This window comes from Epinephelus lanceolatus, chromosome 14 (genome assembly GCF_041903045.1).
Source record: "Epinephelus lanceolatus isolate andai-2023 chromosome 14, ASM4190304v1, whole genome shotgun sequence".
Classification (NCBI taxonomy): domain Eukaryota; kingdom Metazoa; phylum Chordata; class Actinopteri; order Perciformes; family Serranidae; genus Epinephelus; species Epinephelus lanceolatus.
The window spans coordinates 34,340,987-34,358,804 of record NC_135747.1 but is presented as its reverse complement, the minus strand read 5'-3'; the positions used below and the strand labels follow the sequence as shown (position 1 = coordinate 34,358,804).

Here is a 17,818-nt window from a genome sequence, read left to right as displayed (position 1 = left end):
GTCTCGTTTGGGGACATTGGGACTTTATTATCGTCTCGTTTGGGGACATTGGGACTTTATTATCATCTCGTTTGGGGACATTGGGATGTAGTCTCGTTTAAAGACATTGGGACTTTATTATTGTCTGGTTTGAGGACATTGGGACTTTATTGTTGTCTCATTTGAGGACATTGGGACTTTATTATCGTCTCATTTGAGGATATTGGGACTTGTTTAGTTTTTTATACTCATCAGGTCCTACTGATCCCAAATAGCTTGGAGAAATTGAAAATGGATACCAAACAAAAGTTCAGAGTTGTTTGGGGACATTGGGATGTAGTCTCTTTTAAAGACATTGGGACTTTATGATCTTGTTTGGGGACATTGGGACGTAGTCTCTTTTGAGTACATTGGGACTTTATTATCGTCTCGTTTGAGGACATTGGGACTTTATTGTTGTCTCGTTTGGGGACATTGGGACTTTATTATCGTCTCGTTTGGGGACATTGGGACTTTATTATCATCTCGTTTGGGGACATTGGGATGTAGTCTCGTTTAAAGACATTGGGACTTTATTATCATCTAGTTTGGGGACATTGGGACTTTATCATCTTGTTTGGGGACATTGGGATGTAGTCTCTGTTAAAGACATTGGGACTTTATTATCATCTAGTTTGGGGACATTGGGACGTAGTCTCTTTTGAGGACATTGGAACTTATCATCTCATTTGAGGACATTGGGACTTTATTATCGTCTCGTTTGAGGACATTGGGACTTTATTGTTGTCTCGTTTGGGGACATTGGGATGTAGTCTCTGTTAAAGACATTGGGACTTTATTATCATCTCGTTTGGGGACACTGGGATGTAGTCTCTTTTGAGGACATTGGAACTTATCATCTCATTTGAGGACATTGGGACTTTATTATCGTCTCGTTTGGGGACATTGGGACTTTATTATCGTCTCGTTTGAGGACATTGGGACTTTATTATCATCTCGTTTGGGGACATTGGGATGTAGTCTCTTTTAAAGACATTGGGACTTTATTATCGTCTCGTTTGAGGACATTGGGACTTTATTATCATCTTGTTTGGGGACATTGGGACTTTATTATCGTCTCGTTTGAGGACATTGGGACTTTATTATCGTCTCGTTTGAGGACATTGGGACTTTATTATCATCTTGTTTGAGGACATTGGGACTTTATTATCATCTCGTATGGGGACACTGGGACTTTATCATCTTGTTTGGGGACATTGGGACTTTATCATCTTGTTTGGGGACATTGGGACGTAGTCTCTTTTGAGGACATTGGAACTTATCATCTCATTTGAGGACATTGGGACTTTATTATCGTCTCGTTTGAGGACATTGGGACTATATTATCATCTCGTTTGAGGACATTGGGACTTTATTATCATCTCATTTGGGGACATTGGGATGTAGTCTCTTTTAAAGACATTGGGACTTTATTGTCGTCTCGTTTGGGGACATTGGGACTTTATTATCATCTCGTTTGAGGACACTGGGACTTGTTTAGTTTTTTATACTCATCAGGTCCTACTGATCCCAAATAGCTTGGAGATATTGAAAATGGATACCAAACAAAAGTTCAGGTCTCAGGAGGATATCCACTGTATATCTGCCGTAGTTCAATAATTCTTGCAGCACATTTACTGTACATGTCAAGTATACAGATTTTATACATTGCCAAATGCCAAAAAGCCATTAGTTCATAAATGAAGCTGGTAGTGTTACAAAGTCGATTTGTGAAAGAGGCTTAAAACACACATTCCCTCATGGTCACTTTTCTTCCTAACGCACACACAAAACCACACACAGCGCTGGAACCTGAGTCTCTGCTCTCCACAATAATTAACAATGACTTTAGTTCCAGATGACTGAAGTGTGTACGGGAGGGAGAGAAACTCTACAACTGTGTCTGAGAAAGAGAGACGTGTGTGTGTGTGTGTGTGTGTGCGCGCGTGTAGGCTCCTCCTCCATCTCCTCCTCCTCCTACCTCATTTGCTTTCCCTCTCTGTCTCTCTGTGTTGAATGTCAGCAGTTTAGACTTGAATCTCGTGGTGTACACACACTCTCCTAGTCAGTCAGTCCGGTTAACAAGTTGGTCGGCCGGTCAGTGGTTGAGTCGGACCGCCAGTGAGAAGTGTATGTGTGTCTGAGTGAGGTGTGTGTGAGTGTAGGATGTGTGTGTGAGGGAGGATGAAGCGAGCCCGGCGTTGCTGTGGATGGATCCTCGTCCGCTGCTGCTGCTGCTGCTACAACGGCACAGGTGGGACGAGACGTAGAGACACATGGATAGGAGTGTCTTAAGTGTGTGTGTCTGTGTGTGGCACTCAGTGTGGCAGCAGTATGTGTTGTTGTCTGTGTATGTAGTCTTTGTGTGTGTGTGTGTGTGTGTGTTGCATGCTTTACAAGTTAGGAAGTTTGTATTGTGTACGTGTGTGCTGCTGAGGAATGAAGCAGAGAACAGGTTTCTGGCTACCAGCATTCTCCACACAACTCAGCTGTGAGAGGGGTGGGTGGGTGTGTGTGTGTGTGTGTGTGTGTGTGTGTGTGTTGCATGCTTTACAAGTTAGGAAGTTTGTATTGTGTACGTGTGTGCTGCTGAGGAATGAAGCAGAGAACAGGTTTCTGGCTACCAGCATTCTCCACACAACTCAGCTGTGAGAGGGGTGGGTGTGTGTGTGTGTGTGTGTGTGTGTGTGCGTGCGTGCGTGTGTGTGTGTGAGTGAGTGACAATGACTGAATGAAGCCGGGACCGAAAAACCCAAGTAACAGACGGAATTGTTCTTTGGAATTATCTTTTTTTATCCTGTGTTATGGCTACTGGAAACTAATTTGAATTGAAAATGAATTTTGAAACAGGAAGTTGTGTGTCACACAGACGGACAGAGATAGACAGAGCGATAGAGACACAGAAAAGAGGACAGTTTCTGTCTTTGTATCTCGAGAATCAGATGTTGGATTGTGCAATCGCTTTTCCTGCAATTCAGCCAGCTGCTGCACAGGGTGTGTGTGTGTTTGTGTTTGGGTGTGTAGCAGGTTATGACAGAGATTTTGGCCAGCATTAAAAGATTTACACTGACTGCACTGGATTCATCATAGTAATCATTTTTTGAATTTCTGAATCATTGCGTGTCCCTGTAGACTGAGAGCCACTGTGGTTACTACTGTTTGATTCAGAGCTGTTGGCCCTGTCTGAACCTGTTTGTCTCCAGGTTACAGACGCACATCTGATGACTACTGAACTGTAAAAGTGGGGAAATACCTCACTATCAATGACAGTCTTTCAGCCAGAAAAACGGAGTTGTTACAGGTCAGACATGGATCTGTATTAATATATGTTTATTGCTATGGATACCAGTAAACTCTTTGCCTTTGTTCAATCTAGTAATGCAGAAACTTTCCTTAGGTCTTTTTAGACGAGGACTGTAAGGTGCTTTTGAATACAGGTGTGTGGTTTGTTTGTTTGGTGGAGAGGTCAGTGGTACTTGAAGGCAAATAAGTAACTGGCTCTTTTCAGGAAGAGTTTTCTCTCCAGGAAAGACAAAAGCATTTGGTTGTTTGTTAAGCTTTACTGTTGATCAACCTCTTGGACACGGGTGAATGACTTTTCTCTCCAGTTAGGCAATACAGTTTGTTATGTGATATTGGAAAGAATCAGACTTCAACACTGAAGCCCGATCACAAAACATTTATGTGATTCGTGTTTGCTAACTGTCATTTGGGTCATTTCAAAAGGCACTGACAAACAACTTATTTGGTTGCTTACGTTAGAGGATGCAAGTGCCTTAGCAAATATGCTGAATCGTAACTTTTCAACAACACTGTGGTTAATGTGTAATGTGTAAAACACTTGGTTATGGTTAGGAAAAGATGATGTTTTGGTTTGAAATACCCACTTTTGTTGGCATCATCCCTGCTTGAAATGCAGTGATGTCTTGGTAAAAACAACCGCTCCACATGGTCCTATCTTTGATGGAATCACAGCGACAGATCAAACATACAACATTTTCGTCTGTCGACTGGACTGTTTTAAAAGGCACTCACAAACAAACAGTCAATCAGTAAAGGACTTGTGTGTGTTTGTAGAAAATGATACATCCCTGACTCAACATGAAAATCATTATATGCTGGAGGCTTAAATCTGTTCAGTAAATAAGATGGGTATTTCTGGCACAAGTAACATGGCTATTATCAATGCTAGCAATGCTAATACAATTCAATATATGCATTCAATAAGCAACCCAGTCACTAGAATTAGTGAAATTGTACATTTCTGAAAACCACAGATAGGTTACATTTGTACATTTTTATGTTGTGAATACCTTAAAGCTACGTTTCTTTGCAGGTATGTTATGTAGCAGATATGCTGAAACTTTTCTTAACGTTTCAACAACTCTGTGGCTAACGTGTCGTTACATTTCGGCACAAAAGTATTTGGTTATGGTTAGGAAAAGATCAAGTTTTGGTTTTAAACCCACTATACCCACTTGGTAAGAACAACCACTTTACATGGCGTTATCCTTGATGGAAACATTGCGACAGGTCACCACAAAACAGCCACGTTTGATGACTAAATAGCACTAGAAGCACATGACTATGACCTGCTAAGTAACGTTCAAATGTAACATATCTGTGGCTTGCAGAAATGTACTATACCAACATTTTCTTCTGTTGACTGGACTGTTTTAAAAGGCACCAACACACAGCCAATAAGTAAAGGACTTGTGTGCGTACTTGTTTTTAGAAAATGGTACATACCTGACCTGCTGGAGGCTGAAATCACTTCTATAAATAACATGGACATTTCTGGGACAAGTAGTTATGGCTGTTATCACTGCTAGCAATGCTCATACAATCCAGTGTATGCTCTCACAGACTTTACAGCCTCATCCTTTGGCCCCAGCAGCCATCTACGTCTCAATCATGAGGAGTGGGAGCTGTTACTTAGTGTGCATGGGATTTTAATGCCCAGCGCTCATGGAGCGTCATGTCGTTTATGTCCCCACAGAACCTTAAATGATATCTCTGTCTGAATGTTAGGGGAAACTAAAAGAAGACTCTGGACTTTGGTGGTAGGAAGTTGGTGCAGATCTTAATCTATAATATAAGAGATCTTCTTCTGTTATAAAACTGACAGTTCAGCTCTGTGAAGAGAACTCCCCTGACTCTCCTCTCAGTTCAGCCCCATTTACTGTACATACAGTCAAACAATCAATGCACTAAAGCAGGCTGAATTTTTGAGTGGTTTTGCTCAGTTGACCGGCACTCTAGCTGCATGACTCCAGGTTACACAGCACGGACAGTCGTGGTATTCTGTTTCCATCATGAGCTAAAAATCACCTTGAGACTTAGCACTACGATTCTCCATGTGTGGTACCTTTAAGAGCACATGCAAGGTGTGTATGTGTGTGTTTGTAGGATAGCATGCAGCTACAGTTAGCTAAAGGTTAACTCTGCTCTATGTGTGGACAGACTGTGGACTTTGGCTCCAGAGCCTCTGAGCTTCACGCTCACCTACAGAATGGCATGTAGTTAAACTGGTTACACTAATATCAGTGAAACCAAACTGGAGCCAAGGTGATCTAGTTAGCTCGAAATTGAAAGTGAGGACACATTCAAATGACATGCTAGGCTTTCATTGCTTGGGTCACACACATAGGTCAACGAGGTCACAACGAGGTCACATTTATAATATCCTCAAACTGCATAAGCAACAGCCTCATCTGTGTGTGTCAGAGGTGAATGTGCTCCTGGTTCCAGCTCTATATTCTCAGCATGCCAGAGGATTCCTTCAATAGCCAAGCCTTTTTTCCAAGTGTGTAAAATACTTTCTATAAATGTCATATCATTGTTTTAGCATAAAGCTCAGCTGGTTGGCCTGGATTCTGTGGCAGCATGCATCTATGAACTGTATACGCAAAACATCAAACTATATTTTTTGATCGCGACTTAGGCCTGAGGAGAGGAGGGAAGTCTGTTGTTGTTGATATTGCATGTTTTACTGCATATTTTTCCACACACACACACACACACACACACAGAAAAGAACACACACACAGAGGCACTTCCTCACGCTCTCAGACAGTGGCGGAGTGACTAACTGGCGTGTAAAATGATCCTACGTCCTGTCCATTACCCATTAAACCTGAAGATGGGCAGGAAACTACTCTGACCCTGGGGCGCGCACATGCACGCACACACACAAACACACACCAGCAGAGATAATGGACATGGAGATAATGGAGATGGCATTAGTCTTTTCTCCACTGCTTCATCAGCTTTGATTCATTGTGTTCAGACTCATCTGACCTGCTGCTCAGATTTAAATTAGAACAAATGCTCTAACACATTTGGCAGCATTTGTAGCAGCAGTGGAGTAAGACGACTGTTTAACTGTCCCGACGAGACTTAATTTGAGTTTTAATTTCCTGTAAATACATTTTTAAATCTGACCATTTTGTTTGTGTGAGTGTGTGTGATGTGGAAGTAAGGTTAGCAGCTTTTCTACCTCTTCTTAGTTACTTAGTCTTAATTTCCGTGTTTATAAAATGTTTTTATTTGTGGTAATATCTCTCAGTTCAGTTTCCAAGAGTATTAGGGATTGTTGAGGATTGTTTTTCTAGCCTTCAGTGTGGGTGTTATGGCCAAAATCTTCACATACATGTAATTTTATATCACAGTAATGGTATATCTCATGATGCAGTTCTGTAAATTCAGTTAAGTTTGTTTAAAATGACCAGGGATGCACAATGTTATCAGCGAGTAATGCATTGTTAATTCTTTGACTGAGAGTATACTTTACTCATGCAATGAGCCCTTCACAATATGGAATAAATGCAGAAAGCAAAAGCACCTGTATGTGACTACTACTAAGACCCAGCAGGGCTTCTACTCCTTTGTCTTCATGGTAAATAAAGTACTTTGATAATGTTTTTGACTTCGCCAGCCTTGTTAAAGTTTATTATTTAATTACTTGGTATCGGATCGGATAGACTTGCATACTCGCCAATTCTCGATCCAGCATTTTCAGCAGTATCGGACGTATTTCCAATACTTGGATTGGTATTATTGAACTGTGTGGATGCTTTGGTGAGGAGCCACAGACAGCCTGCAGGAACAGACACAGCCTCAGTCACCTGAGGATACAGGCATCATTGGTTCAGTCGTGATACCTGGTGACAACATCAGTACATTCCAACTTCCTTCAGCCACTTGAGTGCACAGCGTTAAGATAATCATTGCATGACAAGCTCTATCATCATCTAAATAATCTGCATCTGACATGAGACGGCCACCAGCAGTCACCAAGGACTGATTTTTATAGGGTATGACTATCAGAGTGTCACAATATAGCTACTTGCCTGTATTCTGACTGAGAGGACTGGAAATCATTCTGTATATGCTCTTATGCATTTTAGGAAAAGGTCTGGCTCACAGGATGTAGATTGTGGGTATAGCCCTGTCATTGGCTGCCTATCTTAGGTGCATCTCCTAGTCTCTTATAGCCAGACCCATCTCTATACTTAATTTTAGCACTGTGCATGAAACAAGAACTTCAGAGCTTGCAATCTACATGCCAAAATGTCTTTTGAAGTTTCATATGGCATTTTATTTTGCAGCCATTTAGCCATTTTAATACTAGGGCTCACGTCTCCACCAAAACACTATGGACACTATTGCAAAGGTACTGATGCTATATCCCAAGCTTATTGCTGCCCAAAACAACTGTGATTGAGTCAAATAAATACAATTCCCTCAGCGCAGAATTATGATAGTTTCAGCCAGACCTTTCTCCAGCACTGGCACAGCATGAGATAGATCTAGCCATGCGAGAGATGAGTTAAAGGTGTACCCTCCACTGCTAGTAATTGCACCTCTACTATTGTTTCAATTCCTCAAGTCAGAGATGAAACGAGTCCCTATAAATACATATGTGTGTTTTGCTACTATGTAGGAAGCCCTCTCTGTAACCTCCTGGTGTTATTGTATAGTCTCGCAATGCTGCTGCTTTGAAGGCTTGATTAAAGCTCCTTTTTATCTCTATAGCTTCCTTTGATCTGAGACCATAGGGACTGTGTGTGTGTGCATCCCTGCATGTAATCAGATGTTTGTAGCCACACTGCAAACATTTTCATCTGAAGTCTGAATAACCTTTCTGTTTGTGTCTCCATTATGTCGCGTTAAGGCATCTGCAGTAACGTAGGACCGGACTGTGATTAGAAGGAGAACAAAATAAGTAATGAAATAAGTGAAGTTATTGACATTCAGTGCTTAGAAAGTTTATTTACATTGAACAGTTCTCAGTGGTTTCAATCTTCTGCTACATATGATTTCAAGCCTCACATAGACGTAGGTTTTACATATTGTTGCAGTGGAACATGTACCGTCCTGTCATTAGTGCGGTGCCCTTATAATAGTCAGTCATTTCTTTTGTGTAGTTACTGTGGTTGTGTGTCTTGTTAAATATGTAAGGTACGAGAGTGAGACAGAGAGAGGTATGAAAGGAATGTCATCCTCCCAGATTACTGTCACTTCCTGTCATTGACAAAAAAGCAAGATGGGAGGGGAGCAGGCGGGCACAAGGAAAGACAGCTACAGTGTTAATACCTCTAACATACTGTTATTACATACTGTGCTACTTTTTATAGTTCTTTGTCTTCCTGCAGCATCTTTGTAATGCTTTTGTTCATGTTTAGCTCAGTTCTAATAGAAAATGTTGGCACTGTAGGTTCCTGCAAACCATGGATAAGTTACGTTGGTACATTTCATACGCATCATTTCAGAGTTTTGTTTTTTTAAGGAGTCATCACTGTGTTTTTCCAGCAGCTTTTTAATCACCAAAGATGGGTGTTCTTAGCAACCTGTGTTGTGTTTCCTGCTGGGATAGTGCCACGAACGGTTGTTTTTAACCAAGACATTGCTCCATTTCTTGTCATGATAGTGTTATGAAAAGTGGTTGTTTTTATCGAGACATCACTGTGTTTCCAGCAGCTTTTTAATCACCAAAGGTGGGTGTTTTGCAGTGACCTTTGGCTGTGTTTCCAGCAAGGATAGTGCCACTAAATGCGGTTGTTTTTTACCAAGACATTACTGCATTTCCTGTTGGTATAGTGCCATGAAACACGGTTGTTTTTTATCAAGACATTGCTCCATTTCTTGTCATGATACTGTTATGAAAAGCTGTTGTTTTTATTGAGACATCTCTGTGTTTCCAGCAGCTTTTTAATCACCAATGGTGGTTGTTTCTTAACGACCTGTTGCTGTGTTTCCTGCTGGGATAGTGTCACAAAAAGCAGTTATTTTAATCGAGACATCACTGTGTTCCCAGCAGCTTTTTAATTGCCAAAGGGAAGTGTTTCTTTGCGACCTGTTGCTGCGTTTCCAGCTGGGATAGTGCCACAAAAAGCAGCTGTTTTTTACCAAGACATTGCTGCATTTTCTGTCGGGATAGTGTTATGAAAAGCGTTTGTTTTTATCGAGACATCACTGTGTTTCCAGCAGCTTTTGAACCACCAAAGGCAGGTGTTTCTTAGTGACCTGTGTTGTGTTTCCAGCCGGGATAGTGCCATAAAAAGCAGTTGTTTTTATTAAGACATCATTGCGTTTCCAGCAGCTTTTACTCAACAAAGGTGGGTGTTTCTTAAACCTGTCGCTGCGTTTCCAGCTGGGATAGTGCCACAAAAACTGGTTATCTTTTACCAAGACATTGCTGCATTTCCTGTCCAGATAGTGTTTTGATAAGTGGCTGTTTTTGACAGACATGGATGCATTTCCTGCTGAGATAGTGCCACAAAAAGCAGTCGTTTTTTATCTCGACATCACTGTGTTTCCAGCCACTATTGGGCCATCAAAAGGAGGCATTTTAAACCAAAGCACAATCTTTTCCAAACCATAACCAAGCATTTTTTGTGCTTAAATCTAACCACACGTTCACCACAATGTTGTAGAAATATAAAGTTTCAATGTATCTGCTTCATAATAATGTATAAATGTAATGTGTCTATGGTTTAATGAAACAATAAATGGTTTAATGCAGGAGTGGATCACCAGAGGATCCACAATACAATATAATCACAATACTTAAGTCACGATACAATATTATTGCAATTTTAAATATGTTGTGATATGCTGAGTATCACGATAAAATATTTTGCAATATATTGCGATGTATTACCTTTTTTAAACTGTAAATTATGTCCCCAGGGAAAACTTTGTCAACATCTGTGTTATCTAATAAGATTAAGAGAATAACAGAGATAGTTAGTGGTAACTACCAGGACTATTTTGGTAATGTACCTGGAATCTTGTGTGTGTGTGTTGAGCTGAGTGTGTCTGAGTTTCAATACTCTCTTGTAAAAAGAGCCATTCATAGACAAAATGTGTGTGTAGTGTAATTACAGAATGAAGCCGAGTGTGTGTGCGTGAGAGACAGAGCAAGACAAAACTCTGTTGTGTTGTATTCAGACCGCTGGTTTAGTATCTACCAGACTGCTGGACGTCACATCTGTGTGTGTGTGTGTGTGTGTGTGTGTGTGTGTGTGTGTGTGTGTGTGTGTGTGTGTCTGTTTGTGTGCGAGAGTGTGATTAAAGATAGTGAGTGATGGGGATTTTAACAGTAGACAGTCTGTCTTTCTGTCAGCTACTGAACAAAAGCTTCCCTGTTTGGTCTCACCTGACTTTGGCTCCGATACTGCTGTACTCTTTAGCACACATAGTACTGTTCAGTGTTGACCCACTACAGTGCGAACACTGCACTTCTTCAGTTGATTATGACCACTGACAAATTTGATTTCTGTTTCTAAAATAAACATTTTCCTGCCTATAAAACAGCCTTTTCTGTGGAGGACTGTGTGGTAGAAAGTGTCGTGTGTAGCGTTGAAAGTGTAAGTTGATGTGGGAGTGCAGCTACCAGTTTCAGACAGATAAGGAAATACAGACCTGGAATCCGGATCAACAATGATAGGCTGCTATATCGTGTAGAGCGACACTGTAAGTGACATGGAATTCACAACGCCTTAAGGCTTCCTGTCACAGAGACTGGCATGTCTGAATTTTTGTCACCTTTGTTCCACTACTGTAAAAACATTCCCTCCTTACCGGCGCTTTCCTTTTTGTCCCGAACTGTGGAATGTGCTCTCTGTAGATAAAGGTGCAACTGATCGTCTAGTTTGCTTGATGACAAGTGATGACTATAGAAGAATTTCAAATAAATCACATGATAATAATAATGCATTTTATTTATAAAGACCTTTCAACTCACTCATGGACACTTTACAAAACCAGATAAGATCAGGGATGGGTACTGATAAGATTTTATTCATACCAATCCCATTATTGATTCTGCTTATCTGTCTGATTCTTTACCCTTAGTGATTTCTGAGTAATTTGCTACACATTGTCAGTTTCAACACAACTGTTCAGTTATCTCTGATGAGCCTTTTCCACTGTCGCTTTTAGCCGTGCCAAGTAAAGCCATGCCATTCCGATTTGTGTTCCCATTACCAGTTAAGACACTATGCCATGCTGAGCCATGCCAGAGATGGACCTTCTTCAGAGTAGGTCCAAAAGCCGGGCTGCCTGCCCTCAAGCATTTAGCGGGGACGTTTCGCCACCGCAGCCAACTCCGACAACCCTGCTTCTCCCCCCTCAAACAAGCTGTGTATGTTGCGAGGCTCTCCTCACCTCTGTCTGCAGGAGACCAGAGAGAAAGGCGTTTTTAAAAGTATTTGTGTTGAGCTCTCTATTTGAGAAATGAATCACATTTGAGCCGTTTCTTCTTTTCCACTACTACTTCTTGTTGGAAGTTTCCAGCAGCGTAGATGCATGAGTGTGGTGTCATTTTTGTTTTTGTTTTGCAATGTACCACTGTACTAAAAAAGGAATTGAAAAGCTTGGACGCATACGATTCCAGTGGATTGAACAATTTGGAAACTGTTCTCAACTAGAACTGGTTGTTAATTCCAATCCTTCGATTCCCATAATGAAAAACAATGATGATAATAACAAAGAACAATAAAAATTATTTTACATTGCTTAGCTGTAAAACCAACTGAACCATCAGAGCAACCACTGAGCCGCCCATCTGTTGAGGAAGACTGCAAGATGTAGTTGAAAGCTTCAGAAACTGACCTTTTGTTAAAAGTATTTTTGTCACATTTCTAGCTCATTGAATGTGATGGTCCTTTAAGAGCTGTTCCTGGTTTTAGTGGTGACTGGTCAGCTCCCAGCAGCTGCCGGCAGCACACTGGTCCTGCAGTGTCTTTTTTCTCTGAGGGAGGAGATGTTAAAACAGTGATGTCTTATCTCTCAGCTGTGTGTTTGAGTGTGTGCACTCAAGCCCGTAATGAGTTTCTGTCGTCAGCGAGCTGTCAAGGCCGCTCAATGACTGACGCGGGCTCAGCTGAAAGCACACACGCAGGTGACCAGGTGACCCATGACATGACGTAAAGGACTTGCATATTCCCTCACTTGAGGACAAATGACTGGATTTGCTCAATAACACTTCAGGGAGTAACCACTGAAGCACTGGGCCAGAGTGATGACAGGGGGAGAGAGTGTGAGAGGGAGAAAGCAGTCATGAGGTTGTGAATCAGTAGAGATCCTGATGGGGGACAGGATGCTTGCAGTTTCTGTGTCTGGATTAATGTCTAATCCAAATTCACTGTGAAGTAAATGAGCGACCTTCGGTACAAACCTACCTTTTACCTGATGTCTGGACAGTGTGTGTCTTGCTCAATGCTGTGGCCATATGCCCTGTAGTCTACGCAGTATTTTCCAGATAAGTTCTGTGAAGACTCTCATCGTATAACTCACTGGTTGTTTAGTTTCTTTAACACTTTTTCAGATAATTGAAAGCAGGTTGTGTGACTGACTGCAACAACTCGTGTTTTCACACGTGTTTGTCAGAATGCTCTTGAAGTTACAGTGACCACTTTGCAGATGAGGTAACTTTTTCATCAGAAACGAGAACATGTTTTTCGCTTTTCTTTCACCAGTGCGTTTTTGTTGGTTTATAGTGATGTCAGGAACAAGTAAACAACACCACCCTGTATTTGTTTCCAGCTAAGCGCCCAGTTATTTCTCCACTTGAACAAAACAATCAGTGTCACCTTGTGTATCAGTTGCTATGAATATACACAGTATTCAAAAATAAATATAGTTTTGGCCAGTCCTTGTTTGCCTATGGTGCAGGTTAGCAACTCTGTATTGTTGAACTCGTAGGATGAAAGTGAGTTTAAGTTGAAGTGACCTTACAAGAACAAAGGAATTAGTTGCAGTCAATTACAAATGAAAGACCAACAAAGAAATGTTGGCATTGTATGTTTCTGCAAACCACGGATATCCTCCTCAGACCCTGTGTCCTCATACGAGAACATTACATTTTTGGTTTACTTGACTTTTTACTTCATTCTGCTTAACGTAGACCTGTTGTCCTCGTTCTTGGACACTTTTTTGTGCCATCTAATGGCACCAATCCATGTAAAAACAAGATGGCAGCCATCTCTGCCAAGTCAGTCTGCAGCCGACCCCGACACAAACATGGAATAGGTCCAAAACTTGATCACATTTTATGGTTGAAGCTTGTTCATTTCTGATTAATAACGTTTGTAGTTTGATATGATGACAGATTTAACCAATTTTAGCAACAGCAAAGATGCTGTTAATTAGAAAGTACATGTTTGAAGACATAAGGAATTTATCATCAGGTCATTTGAGGACATTGAGACTTAATTATCGTCATGTTTGAGAATAAAGTGACTTCATTATCGTTGACAATGTTACTTTTTTATACTCATCAGGTCCTACTTATCCCAGATAGGTAGGAGAAATTAAAAACGCTAACCAAACAAAAGTTTGGGTCACAGAAGGTATGTTACATTTGTACATTTTATATGCATCATATCAACATTGCTAAAGCGAAGTAGTATATGAGCTGACTTTTTCATCGGGAGATGGAGAAGATGGTGGATGGTAGTTGTTTATTAGCGAGTCACAGCTGCATTTTCTGCATTTACAGCGTTTTTTAAGCCACCAAACATTGGTGGTTTTCAGGGACCTGTCGCTGTGTTTCCAGCGGCTTTAAGCCACCAAATATTGCCGTTTTTAACGACCCATTGCCCTGTTGCCACCAGGCTGGTGCCACAAAAAGCAGTGTTTTTTTTTTTTGTTTTTTTTTTATTTACCAAGACATCGCTGTGTTTTCAAACTACATTGGAATGCAAGCTACATTGGTGTTTTTTAGTGACCCATCACTCGGTTTCAACTGAGCCAGTGCCACAAAAAGCAGAGTTTTTTAACTGACACATTGCTGTGTTTCCAGTGGAATTTAAGCCACCAAACGTTTGTGTTTTTTAGTGACCCATCGCTAGGTTTGAAGCGGCTTTAAGACACCAAATATTAGTGCTTTTTAGCATCCCATCACTCTGTTCCTGCAGGGCCAGTGCCACAAAAAGCAGTGTTTTTTTACCGAGACATTGCTGTGTTTCCTGCCTGAAATTGTGCCACAAACACTGGGTATTTTAAGACGAAACACACAGTACATTACAGTTGTTCTCTTGCACTGCGGGTAGATCACATGGTCTGAACTGTCTTCCACCGCTGAAGTCAATTGATTTCACTCAAGCTTTGTAGATATCTTCAGTAGTCCTTTGTCCCTCTCCACTCACTCTCTGCAGTGTCGTATTTGTGTGTGTTTATCATGAGTTTGTCTCATGAGTGCGAAAGAGAAACAGAGGCACCTTCAGTAGCTCTGGGTGACCTTGGCTGTTGTTTTCTTAACAGAGGGTTTTATCTCTGCCACACTGCTGACACAGTCAGATAACTAAAACAACAGATACCACTAACATGGACTGAATAACCTGCATAATATGACGGGAAGAGGTGTGGAGTCAGGTGATCTCAGGAAATGGTCACTGTCAGACAAAAGTACTGGAAAAATATTGACTTTGGACAATGCTTTTTAAGTGAAGCAGCATTTAATGCATGAAATTACCTTTTTTTCCATTCAATTAATTAGAAATATTGTACAGTAAATATAAAATAAAGTCCAGATAAATGTATAAAAAATGATTCAGACGCCAACAGCCGACACACTGGACTTTCTGCACATTGTGGCACTGCTGGCATTTGACCTGCTCCGGCTTACGACACTTTTAGGAAGTGAAAGTCATTTTATTGTTGATCTTAGAGGAAACTGTAACAGAAATAACTGAATATCACATGTTGTATTTGCCATCTGCAGCTCAGCAACAGACATTTGTGCACGAGTAGGAGACAGTCAGATAAAAAACAGGTCAGAGATGAGGAGGAGGGAAGGAAAGGAAGGAAGGAAGGGAACACATGAATATGGTGAGAAATGAAGGTAAACAAAAAGAGCAAAAAAAAGCTCACCACTAATAGATAGTACTGCACAGCACCTCGGAAGATATTGCCGACCTTTCATTTCCTGTTTGACACACACACACACACACACAAACCCCATCAGCCGCAGCCCATAGCTCCCAGCTGTGTGTGAGTGCAGCTGATCCACCACACTCCTGACACATGACTGCTGCTTCACACATCCTGGATATAACCTCAGTGAAACATATCTACATGATAACTTTTATTTCCTGCTTCTTGGTTATCTTCAGAACACAATCTAATGCTTCTCCCTTTGCTTATCCAGTCGTGTGTTTTCATGTTACTTACATTTAACTATTTAAAGATGAACACAGCTGCTAACAAACTGAAGCAGACAAAGAAGGAATTGATGTCCAACATGGGTTCATGTGTCTGAAACGACAGCGCTGCCAGGCGAAGCGTGTGTGACACGAGAGCAGCTGCTAAACAGACTTTGTTTTTTATTAATAGAAAGACTCATCTGGATCTCTGTGTTTTTGTCACTTCCCAAGTGCCAAAACATGACTCTGTGGTGCCTGAACATAATAAACAAACACACATGTGCCTGAAAAGGGGAAAAAACAACATAACATCACAGCTAGTAGTGAAAACATGATTTTCAGATATCTCTATTTACATGTAGACTAGTTTAAATGATGTAATCTCTGATTATTAGTTACTTTTACCTCTAATTTGTAAGGGAATGTAAGATTTTGAAAATTCAGTTTTGACCGTTGGCTGTATAAAATAATGGACGTAGCCACCATAACATCACCCATTGGTTTGTGGACTCCTGTTTTGAATGCCTTTGGCGTTTTGATTGTTGCCATCTTGGATTTGTGGAGTCAGGAGCAACCCTTTTTGGATGCAAGGGTAGAGATAACCCTAACCCTAGCTGCTAACTTGGTTAGCAAGGTGCATTAACAGCCTATGGTTAACAGTTATAATGCTAATGTTCACTAGCCAGAAACAGGCTTAAAATATTAAAACAAAATGTACTTTGCAGGAAGACTTAACATCTGACTCTTTAGAGGGTCATTTAGTACAACCAAATGCTAAACAAGACTTCTGGGGAGTCAAAAGTGACCATATTTGGACGTTGTGGTGGAAATAACCCTGTTGCTAGCTGCTAGCTTGGTTTGCATGGTGCATTAACTGTCTATGGTTAACTGTGATAATGCTAATGTTAGTTTCACTAGCTAAAAACAGGCTTTAAAAACATTAAAATAAAATATACTTAGAGGAAAAACACAACATTCGACTCCTTACAGGGTCATTTAGTACAACCAAATGCTAAACAAGACTTTTTTGGATATTTGAAGTCAGCAGTGACTGTATTTAGAAGTGAGGGTGGAGATAACCCTGGCACTAGCTGCTAGCTAGGTTAGCATGGTACATTAACAGTCTATGGTTAATGTACCATGCTATGCTAATTTTCACTAGCCAAAAACAGGCTTAAAAACATAACAAAATGTAGTTAGCGTAAAAACATAGCATCCGATTCCTTATAGGGTCAGTATAACCAAATGCTTAACAAGATTTTTTAAGGCAACCAAAATGTTACAGTTAACTGTAATGACCTGAAAACACACTGAAATGGTGACAGTTACGGCTATGCCTATACTCTGTGAATCTGGGGTTAGGCCGTGGTTGTTACCCACCTGTCACTCAAAGCATCCACGTCCTTAATTATGCACAACTTTAACCCTCAATAACATTTAAACAGGTGAGTTATATAAAAATTCATCTTTGTACAGTTGTCAAGAATGTTGAAGTTAGCTACAGAGACCGAAACTGTTTTTTGTACCAGGCTGTAAACATGTTTATTTCTGCTGTATTGTCATGCATTTTAACATGGAGGTCTATGGGGATTGACTTGCTTTTGGAGTCAGCCTCAAGTGGCCATTTGCAGAACTGCAGTTTTGGCTTCATTGTTAGCCGCGGAGGTTGCCGCTGGGTTTTGATTATTCTTAAAGCAACTTCCAGATATTTTAATTTGCGGAAGGACTTGTGGAAACTTATATTCAAGATCATCAGTGAAGTTCTGACTAGTTGTAATTTTGATTAAAGAATCTGTCACTCCTCACAGTTAAAGATTTTATTGCTCTGGATATTTAAAATGATCAAAATAAAAGCCTACATAGCTGAAAGTGAAGATACGACTGCCAGCTGTTATTATACACATGGAGGGTGAGCTTGTTTTGTCAAGGCCTCATTTCACACACACATATACACATATACACTCGACCTCTTCTGCGTTTCTGATTTATTGATGTAACTGACAGGGTAAAACACCTGATGGATTACAGTGATGTTGATTTAATGGCGGATGATGTAGGAGTGTGTGAACTTAATGATCCAATCAGCTGATTTAACATGACCGTAAATGTCACCTTGTACACAGAACAAACAAATCTCTCTTTAAATG

At 40.7% G+C, this 17,818-nt stretch overlaps 1 protein-coding gene across 4 annotated transcripts in view; it reads left to right on the top strand.

The window, feature by feature from the left end:
- kalrna (kalirin RhoGEF kinase a) overlaps positions 1-17,818 on the top strand; it is a 219,025-nt gene that overhangs the window by 172,227 nt on the left and 28,980 nt on the right. The window contains exon 1 of one of the 4 annotated variants that reach the window (XM_033613152.2): positions 2,057-2,272. The exons of the other annotated variants lie outside the window; for them this stretch is intronic. Coding sequence (XP_033469043.1) covers positions 2,203-2,272 — 70 coding nt within the window. The 5' untranslated portion in view covers positions 2,057-2,202. Of the gene's footprint in view, positions 1-2,056; positions 2,273-17,818 lie in introns of those variants that run through there. 4 annotated transcript variants of the gene reach the window in all.